The 10322-nt window shown below is 66.2% G+C and overlaps 1 protein-coding gene across 1 annotated transcript; it reads right to left on the minus strand.

Moving 5' to 3' along the window:
* Positions 1 to 242: 242 nt before the first annotated feature.
* On the minus strand, positions 243 to 9181 carry ECEL1 (endothelin converting enzyme like 1). The gene is made up of 18 exons (XM_040567865.1): positions 9067 to 9181; positions 6624 to 7477; positions 5352 to 5420; positions 5169 to 5279; positions 4621 to 4713; positions 4187 to 4311; positions 3625 to 3847; positions 3425 to 3523; positions 3261 to 3335; positions 2740 to 2843; positions 2560 to 2618; positions 2379 to 2430; positions 2188 to 2255; positions 1975 to 2099; positions 1743 to 1808; positions 1489 to 1584; positions 922 to 998; positions 243 to 756 (listed from the first exon to the last, which is right to left on the minus strand). The coding sequence occupies exons 2-18, from the start codon at positions 7365 to 7367 to the stop codon at positions 657 to 659; spliced, it is 2286 nt and encodes a 761-aa protein (XP_040423799.1). The 5' UTR covers positions 7368 to 7477; positions 9067 to 9181; the 3' UTR covers positions 243 to 656.
* Between the last annotated feature and the right edge of the window lie 1141 nt (positions 9182 to 10322).

A 10322-nucleotide genomic window follows, 5' to 3' on the forward strand; every position in this document is an offset into this window, starting at 1 on the left:
GGCAGCAAATCGTGCAGGTGTCTGCGCCATGCGGGTGCTGCGAGGATGGGGAGGATGCTCCTGCCCCCTGCGTCTCCCCACCATGGTTGGAGTTGGACTCAATGATCCTTGTGGGTCCCTTCCAACTCAGGATATTCTATAATTCTATGATCCTGTGGTGCCGTGGTCAGTGCCCGCTGCCACCTCTCCCCACACCATCCCCATCCATGGCCCCGTGCACCCCTGGCATATCCAGTGCTTTATTGACCAGAAACAGCAGCGAAAAATACAGCGCGTGTCCATGTCCCCGCGCCCCTGGGCAGGCTGGCATCGCCCCAGCTCACCCCGGTGGTGGGGCTGATGGGGACGGGACGGGGCTGGCACAGGGACGAACACCGGGTGGGGGGCTTTTGGCACCAGGCAGCCCCGCAGCACCTCTGGGTCACCCTCCCTGCCCTGAGCAGCTGGATGTGGGGAAGGGTTTGGGGAGGTGGATGAGAGGGTCCTGTGGGTGGGGCGCTCATACCCCACCCCTAGGTGTCTCCTCTGCCTTGGCACCCCCTACAACAGGTGCCTATTTTGGGGGTGCCCCTGGTGCCTGGAGGGGGGGCAGGCAGAGGGTGGCACCCGGGCAGGGATAGGGACCAGGAGGGTGCCAGCCCACAGGGACAGCAGCCTCACCACACCGAGCACTTGTGCGCCGGGTTCATGGGCGAGTTCTTGGGGCAGTGGAAAACACGGCCAAACTCCTCGAACTGCGAAACGCTGCCCAGGACCCTGCCGGGGCCGTGGGGGGGACTCAGCTCAGAGCTGGGGACCCCCATGATGGGGCTGCCTGCTGAGGACCCTGCCCCTCACCCCAGCATCCCCAGCCCTGCCCGCCCCAGCTGGCAGCCGCGAGGAGGGCTGGCGCCCACCGTGCCCCCGTTTCGTGGCCGGTACCTGTAGTGCTCCGGGGCGTGCTTGTCCGTTAGCACCTGCAGGTAGATGGACTGGGATCGCCGCTTGATGCACCAGTTCTGGGGGGAGGAAGGTCCCGTGGGTGAGAGCGGGGGGGACCCTGGGTCCTGGCACCTGCTGGGACCCCCAGGGCCCTTGGCACCCACTGGGGTGGCCCTTCTGGCTGCTGGGGGTGAGGGCAGGGGTGCCCTGGTTGTGTTTGTTGTTGTAGGGTCTCCCAGAAGCCTACATATGAGGTATGGATGGGCTGGGAAAGCTTAGGGGCATGTTTGTTATTGAACGGGTACTCTTGTTATTGTAGGGTCTTCTGAGGCTGTGGGCTGCCTGATTGTGGGGTCCCCCCCCCAAACCTCACATCCATTTGTTATCGGGGGGGGGGGGGGGGGGTGTCTCCAGAGGAAATGGGGGGCACATGGCTGTTACTGTAGGGTTCCCAAGAGCACAGGGACTGCTTGGTGCGGTCCTGCGGGGCTGAGCCCTGCACCAGGGGCACCCATGGAGCCCAGGACCCAGGCTGGGACCCGCTGTTGGCCATGGGCACCGGCTCACCTGGGCGAAGGCGATGAAGAAGAGCTGGTCGTGGGTGTACTTCAGGTGGTGCAGGGGGTGCTCGGGGCCATGCTCCCGCACCCACTTCTGGTAGGCCTGGAGGACAGGGGGTGCCCACAGTATGGCTGGGGGGGGGGGCCGACAAAAAAGCCCCGTGTCCCCCAGCAGGCAGGGCCACCCTCAGTATTGGTGGCATCCACAGCAGCCCCGTGGCCCTGCGGGGGCTGTGACACCCCAGGGTGGGGGACACTCACGTAGTAGGCGAGCTTGAGCCCCCCCATGTCAGCGATGTTCTCCCCCAGCGTGTGTTTGCCGTTCACCTGCCGAAAGAGGAGCAGCACTGGGTAAGCAGCGATGCCCCCCTGTCCCCACAGGGGCACCAAGGCTGCTGTGCCTCAGTTTCCCCCATCTGGGGCCCCGAGGGTGTTCCCAGATGCGGTGTGAGGAGTTTCTGGGCTTCTGTCACTGGGGGGGGTGGAATCTCACCCGCTGGTTGTAGACGGTGAAGTTGTCGTAGAGGTTGACGATGCACTGCGCCTTCTTCAGGAACTTGCTGTAGGACGTCTCCGTCCACCAGTGCACCAGGTTCCCGTGCCGGTCGTACTGCCCCCCTGCAGGCAGCACCACCCATCATACCGGGGGACCAGAGTGTCCCCAGGACCCCCCCCCATCCTCCCCAGCAGGGTGGAGGTCACTCACCCCAGTCATCGTAGCCGTGGGTCAGCTCGTGCCCGATGATTGTGCCGATCCCACCGTAGTTCAGAGACCTGGGGGGGGGGGGAGGAACAAAGGTGTGGGGGGGACACAGTGCTGGCAGGGGTGACGGTCACCCCAGGACCTGTCCCCTTCTCCAAACCCAGCCCTGTTCCCCCCAGCAGCCCCACACTCACTGCGGGAACTCGGGATCGTAGAGGGTCGGCTGCAGGATGCCAGCGGGGAACACTGGGGACACAGGAAAACATTGCAGGGAGGGGACAACCCGGCCCCCACCCCACCCCCTCAGCATCCCCTGGCACCAAGGGACCCCACATCGTGCCCCCTAAATCCTTCCCCCCTCAGGCAATGCCTCACCCATCTGGTTCTTGTTGGGCAGGTAGTAGGCATTGAGCGCCTGGGGGGGCAGCAGCCACCTGCAAGGAGAGATGGAAATGCTGGGGACATGGAGGGACAGGGAAATTCCACCCCCTCACACAGCCAGGGGCACCCCAATGTCCCCGTCCCCCGCCCCCCCCCAGGTGAAGCAATACCCACGCGGACTTGTCCACCTCCTGCCGGATCTTCTTCACCGAGAGCCTGATGCTGAAGGCGATGCTGTTGAGTATGTTCTTGAAGTAGGTCTTCTCGTCCACTTCAAACTGGGGGGCACACAGCCATGTCGGGGGGGACACCAGCCCCAGACTCCAGCCCCCTGAGTCTGGGGAGCAGTGCTGGGGCATCCTCCCACCCCCATGAGGCATGGAGACAGAGGATATGGGGTTGTGACCAGGGGCTGGATGTGGCCGCTCACCCTGGGGTGAGGGGCCCGCAGGGGCCACCGTGTCCCCGTCACCTCTTTGGGGACCCCGGACCATCAGGGGTAGGGGCACCCCCAGCCCTTGCTGAGGATGGGGGAAATATGGGGATGGGACAGCGTGGTCGTGCCAGTGCAAGCGGTGGGTTTGTGTCCTGGGTCCCTTTTGGGGTGGTGTGTCCCCACTGTGGTCTACCTGGAGCCCTAATGAGGCATAGTGCCCATCTCCCCCTCACCACATGGCCCCGGCTCCCCCCCTTGCCTCATATTCCTTGTCAATGGCCTCTGGTTTCAGAAGGAAGTCGGGGTACCCGATCATCACCATCATGTACTGGAGCTGGGGGCAGAGCAGGCAGTGGGGTCAGGGCCCCTGTGCCCCATTCCCCCATGGGGACAAGGCCCGGGGCGCACGCTGGGGGCTGCCACCTTGGCCCTGGCCGCTCTCCGTGTCTCCTCGTCCATCCAATCCAGCTCATCCAGGCGCTGGTCCAGGATGTATTTGATGTCCTCCACCAGCTGCTGCACCTATGGCGGGGCACCGCTGATGCTACCACCGCATCCTGGCCACCCTCCAGCCCTCAGGGCTGCAGGTGGGCACCCTGGCAAGGGGACGGGAGGGCGCCTACCTTGGCCTTGCTGGCAGAGGAGAAGTACTCCTCGACGAAGAGGGCACCCAGGGCCATGCCGAAGTGCTTGTTGGCCTGGCTCAGGCAGACCTTGCCCGGCTCCAGCTGCTTCTCATTGCCCTCCATCTCCTTGGAGAGCTCGTGGATGGCATCGCGGAACGGGGTGGAGAGGTGCTCGCTCAGCACCACCACGATGCGCCACAGCATGTAGTTGTGGAGGATCCTGGCGAGGCGGGGCAGGATCAGGCCCCTCCTGGGCACCTCCTGGCTCATGCCAGGCTTGGGGTGGCCGTGTCCCGTGGGGCCCAGGGATGGATGGGGTGGTGGCACCATGCACGTCCCCGCGGCAGGCACAGTGATGGGTCTGGTGATCTCCAGCTTGGGGACCTGGGGGCTTGGTGGGAACCGTGGTGGTGCCTTCCTCCAGGAGCTTCCCCAGGGCTCACCATGCCCTGCCTGGCCTCGTGGGGCGTTTTGGGGGTCCTTCCACCGCTCCCCGCCTGTACTCACCCCATTGCCACCCCCTTCCAAGGCTGGGCACGGAGGTGCCAGCCCCCCTCACCTGCTGGGCGTCACGCGGATGAGGTCGGACACCTTGTGCATGTAGTCAGTGGCCAGCAGCACCACCTCCTCATCCTCCGAGAAGTTGTCGTGGAAGATGCGGTCCAGCAAGCGCTTCCACTTGAGCTGGCAGGGTGGGCACGTCACCCCCGTGTCACTGGGCTTTCAGCCTCCCCCCTCCCCTTCCCATGGGGTCACGCCTGGTCCTGGTGCTGCCCCCAGCACCCAGGGCAGTACAGGACGGAGTCGTCACCATCCAGAGCACATTTATCCGGGAGGCAGTGGGGGATGTTTCTAGGGACATGGGCATGGCACCATGGTGTTGTGCTTCTTATACGGGATGCAGGACAGCCCTGGGGACACGGGACAGGGACAAGCACGGGGTGCAGGGCAGGTGGGAGATGGGGGTGGCAGGGGGTGGGCAGGGGGACGCACCGTGGGGGTGATGCGCTGCAGCTCGCCCAGGGTCACTTTGTGGTACATGGTGCTGACATCCCTCCGCACGTCGTCGTACTCGGACACCGTGATCTGCATGGGGTGGGCATGGCTGTCACCTCCCCGCTGTCACCTCCCTGCTGTCCTCCCAGGGGTGGCACAGGGATGGGCACAGCACCGGGGCAAGAGGGGCTGCTGGCCCACATCCCCTGTGGGGCTTGGGCATGAGGACCCCAAGGAGCTGCAGTACTAAGGACTGGGCATAGAGGTCCCCCAAGCCTGGGATTGGGGTTCCCCAAGATTTGGGCATGGTGTCCTCAAGGACCCGGAGTGGGTTCCCAAGGATGGGGAATGGGGGTCCCCAAGTGGTTGTCCCATGGGTGTCCCAAAGATGATGAGGTGGGGGGTCCCTGGGGACCTGCCATGGGGTCCTTAACGGTTTGGGATCGTGAAGGTCCCCAGGGGCTGGGATTGGAGGTTCCCAAGGGATAGGGTCCCCCAGAGCTAGGCAGGGGCACCCCAAATCCCAGGACAGGCACCCCCCTCACGTTGGCGAGGTGCTGCTCCAGCTGGAGGATCTCCTGCGCCTTCTGCTCCACGTGCTCGGCCCCCAGGAGGGTGAGCAGCCGCTCCATGAAGACCCGGTATGCGGCCAGGATCTGTGCCAAGGGACAGGTCCGTGAGTGCCACCTGTGCTGTCCCCCTGCCCCCGAGCCCCCCAAAATCCTCACCTTCTCACTCTCCTCATCCTGCCCCAGGTAGAGGGTCCGCTCGGGCAGCGTCAGCCCATCCTGGTCAATCTGGGGGGAGATGGGGGCAAAGGGTGAGCAGAGGGTGGGGAGAGGGGCACCCCCAGCCCTGTCCTGGCTATACACCCCCACACCCACCCCATAGCCGGTCCCACCCCTGTGTGCAGGATGCTCCACGGGAAGCACAGGGATGAGCAGTGCTGCACAGACATCCCCACTGACCCACACGCACGTGCACCCATCTGCACCTTTTCTGCCCTGTGTCACACCCCACCAGCACCCCATTCATGCACAAACACACACCCCCACAGCCCTTCTCTCGCACATCCCTCGGTGGTGCACGCACACACTCGCTTTTCACCAAACGCACTGTACCCCCCTGCCAAACACCCTTCAGCCTCGTCTCACAGCACGCACACACACAACCTGTCACACACACTATGCACACCTGTCACACACCTGTCACACCCATCCGCATGCGAGGTGTTGGAGCCGCCTTGCTCCCCTCCACCCCAAACCTTGCCGTGGCACCCCACCCTTGGCACACCCGCGCCTTCCCCATCACACCCGTCGGAGCCAAAGCCTTTCTCCGTGACACACGCTCCCTCTAGTGTACACACGCACACCCCTCCGGCACAGGCGGCCTCCTGCTCTGTCCCCTGGCTCGCACGCTCACACTTACACACTCACACGCACAACCCTTGGTGCCGGCCCCACCAGCTCATGGGGACCCAGGAGGCTTCATGCCCCCCAGTGTGCCCAACAAATTGTCCCCACCATGCCACCGCCACCCTCACCATGTCCCTGCCGTGCCCACCCCGTGTCCCCTCTGTGCCCACCACCGTGCCATCACCATGCCCACTGCTGTGCCATTACCATGCCTGCTTGGTGCCCCCCCCCAGTGTCCCCATCAGTGCCACTGCTGTGCCCCCGCTGTGCCCACCCAGGGTGCTCAAGGCTTGGCCACCCAGAAGCAGCCCCCCCATGCCCTGATGGCACCACAGGGCAAGGGACATGGGTGACAGGAGTGGGGATGGCTGACAAAGCCATGGACACCCGGTGCAGAGCCAGAACTGCCCCATCCTGTGCTGACAGCAGCCAGGACACCGGGGTGAGGGGCTCATCTGCTGGCACAGGGGGGACCCCACCTCGTCCCCTCCCACATCGTTCCCACCCCAAAGGTGCCACCCCGGCCCCAGGGTGCTGGCTGGGGGACGTCCCACGGGGGGGAGGGGGGTGGCAGGGTGCCCTCACCCGGATGACATAGCGGGAGGTGTTCCTGTCGTCCAGGCTGACGGTGAGCGAGAAGAGCACGGCGGCGCTGTAGACCCCCTGCGTCTTGTAGAGCAGCTCGTTGAGGTCCCCACGGCCCGGCGAGGCGTCCCAGCCGCCGCACTCCCCGATCACCTCCAGCATGGGCCGCGGGCCCAGCCGGTCGATCTGAGCTCGGTCCAGGCAGGAGCGGAAAAACTCCTTCACCTTCCTCTCAGCTGAGGCGGGGGCTCGCCGGCGCACGGGGCGGCTCAGCAGCGCCTGCAGCTTGGCCTCGTTCTGCTCAGCGATGGCCCCGATGGTGCCGTACACCAGCTTGTCCTCGGGGATGCCGTGCCGCCGGAGCCACCCGCCGCAGGCGAAGGAGTAGAAATCCTGGCAGGGGTCGATGGTGGCGTCCATGTTGGCGCTGAGGAAGCGGGACGCCCGCAGGAAGGCCTTCTTCTCCTGGCAGCCCTCCAGGCAGTAGCTGTCCCCTTCGGCCGCCAGGTATTTGAGGACCAACATGCACGTCAGGATGACGCAGAGCCCGGCGGCGAACACCAGCCCCGAGAGCAGGCAGATCTCCCGGCGGCTCCAGCGCGGCAGCCCCCCGCCGCGTTTCTTGGCCCCGGCGCCCAGCTGGAGGGCGAAGCCGTTGGGCAGCGTGCCGCTCTGGTACCGGCTCACGTACTTCACCTCCTGGAACTCGTCGTAGTGGGCCGTCAACGAGTAGGTCTTCTCCATGGCTGGGGCTGCCCGCAGGCACCGGGGGGGCTCAGGGAAAGCGGGGGGCAGGTGCCGGTGCTCCCCGGTTCATCCTGGAGGCGGTGGAGGTGCCCAGAGTCAGGCTGCTCCTGGAAAAGGCAGAGGAGGTGGTCGAGGGGTGTTTGGGGAGGAGCAAGGGGATTGCTTCTTGCCGTCATCATTGCCCACGTCGCCGTCCCTGCCTGTGCACCCCGCTGGTGGCACTGGTGGCGCTGGTGCTGGGAGCTTGGTGGCAGCCCTACCCCATGGCTGTCCCTTGGTCCCCCCACCTGGGGATGGGGCAGGTCCCACCTGCACAGTCCCACCCAGCCCCTGGCAATGCTCCATCTCCCCAACGTGTGCACAGCACCCACTCTGAGTGGGTGCCCGGGGTGGTCCGGGGAGCACCACACCGCACCTGATGGGCTGAGGGGGGCATGGGACTCCCAGCCTCTCCAGGAGGGGTGAGCAGCGTGGGTAAGAGGGTCCCTGGGGATTTTTGGGGGGAGAAGGCGTTGCACAGGGTTGGTTTGGGCTGTTGCACACTGGGTTGTGCTGTCTCGCCCTGCGCCGTGTTGCGCCGTGCCGCGTTGCACTGGGTTGGGGTGGGTCGCGGCGTGCCGTGTTGCATTGCGTTGCGTCCAAGCGTGTTGCAGCGCGGTGTGCACACACAAAGTTCACTCCAGTCTGGGGGGGGGGTCTGGCCCCTATGGACACCTCACAGCACCCCCCTACCCCAATCCCCCTCCCCAACACCTCTCTGCTAGCCGGTGCCCAGCGGTCGCTGTTCTGGGGAGGGGGGCTCTGTCCATGAGAAGAGGGTGGAGGCATTGGGGGGGGGGAGGGAGGGGGAGGGGGGGGCTTCAAAAGGAGCCCCCCCACTCCTTGCTCAGCGCAGATCAGCACACAGATTTGCAGGTGTGGGGAGGACACGCTGAGGACAAAGAGCCGCTCGGGGAGGAGAGGGGGGGCGATATTCCTGCAGCAGCGTCCCCCAGCCCCCCCAGCACCCTGCAGACCCCGCTCCCTCCGCAACTTGGGTGAAGTTGTGCCCCGGTGCCGCAGCCTGACGGTGCCCGTGCCGGAGAGCAGCCGCGCTGCCGTCACCACCACCGGAAAGTTTGCGGGGTGGGTGGCGGGCACGGCGAGGGGGGGGGCTCGGGGTGCTGGGGGATGGCTGCAAGAGCTGCTCGGGGGTCGGTCTCCAGGATGGTCCCCAGGGTGCTGGGAGGATGCTCGGGGGGTGCTCGGGAGATGCTCGAGGGATGCTCGGGCGTGCCCGGGGCGCACTGCCCAGGATGCTCGGGGGATGCTCGGCAGGATGCTGCCCGCGGTGCTCCGGGGCTGCTCGAGGGTTGCTCGAGGGATGCTCGGGAAGTGCTCCCCGGGAATAACGCCTGGATTATTCGGGGGGTGCTCGCGGGATGCTGCCAGCCGGCCTCGGGGGGAGTCTTCCCCGGGCTGCTCCCCGGGGCTGCTCGCCGAGGCACTCGGGGGATGTTCCCCGGGATGTCCGGGGGCGCTCGGGGGTGCCCAGCTCCTGCTCACCGACCCACCGGGGGGGGCTGCTCCCGGCTGCGCTCGGGGAAAACGCCGCCGGGGGATGCCGCCCGGGGGATGCCCCCCGGGATGCTCGGGGGGACGCTGCCCGGGGGTGCTCGGGGGGGGGTGCTCGGGGGGGGTGCTCGGGGGTGCTCACCGCCTTGCCGGGGGGATGTCAGCAGGCTGCCCGGGGCTGCTGGCGGGCCGGCCCGGCGGTGCCCGTCCGGCTGCGCGCCCCGCGCTCCGCTCCGCGCCCCGCGCCGCGGCTGGAGGAGCGGCGGGGCCGGAGGGAGGCAGCGGGGCGGGGAGGGGGTGGCGTCTCCAGCCCGGCTCTCCCGCAGGCCAGGCTCCATTAACGAGATTATTATGCAAATGGAGCAGCCCTGTGCCACCCGCCAGCCTTACCTCATCCCCGCCGGCGGGGAGGAAGGGTAAGGAGGGAGGGGGGGGGGGGTCCCCAGGACCTCCTGCCCCGGGGGGGGCTGGCACAAGGCTGGCAGTGCCACCGAGCTTGGCACTCACCGTCCGGGGACCCTGCTGCCACCCCCTGGCAGGCTGGCACCCAGGAAGGGCAAGAGTGGGCATGGCTGGTGGGCTGTGTTGGCCGCATCCCAGCCACTCGGACCCCCCCCAGCCGTGGCCGAGCATCCCAGGGTGCTCATCCTGTCCTGCCAGGGTGGGTGCAAGGGAGGGAGAGATGGAGATGGGAGACAGACGGAGCCCAGAAGGCTCCAGGTGAGAGGGTGGGCATGGGGGTGGCAAGGGGCGGCATGGGGAGGGGGCCACGCACACTTGTACACACGCACACACGCAAAGGTCTGGGAATATTAAACTGCATTGCAGATAAATCCCCAACATATATATCGTGAGCCGCTCTGCCACGGGGGGGCCCAGCAAGGAGATTTATAACCCATCAACTCCCACTGCCCACGGCGGCCCCGCGCAGCAGCCAGGGACCCCGTCCCTGCTCGGCCATCCCGCTGGCTGTGCTCCTGGGCACCCTGGCACCCCCATCCCCCATGGTCCTGGGTGCTGGGTAGGGGCCTGGGTTTTCCTGGGCACTGGGATGGGAGTTTGTGGTGTGGGTAACGTGCTACATGCACCATGTGGCATGGGGATCCTGCTTGGCATGGGGATGGGTGGCTCAGCTGGCGTGGGACCCACTGGGTCTGTCCTGTCCTGCAAGCACCATGGGCTGGCCCTGGGCACATGATGGCATGCACTAGCACTGGTGCACACGCGTGTGCACACTGACACACACACCAGTACAGGCACACACATGCTGTGCCACACACACAGTGTCCAACAAGTGTTGCCGTACAGCTCCCATTACAGCCAGGCGTGCCCTGGCACACTGACACACACCCCAACACACACACACACACCCCTGCACACTTGCACAGTCTCATGGCA

The sequence above is a fragment of the Cygnus olor genome, chromosome 9 (genome assembly GCF_009769625.2).
Source record: "Cygnus olor isolate bCygOlo1 chromosome 9, bCygOlo1.pri.v2, whole genome shotgun sequence".
Lineage (NCBI taxonomy): Eukaryota > Metazoa > Chordata > Aves > Anseriformes > Anatidae > Cygnus > Cygnus olor.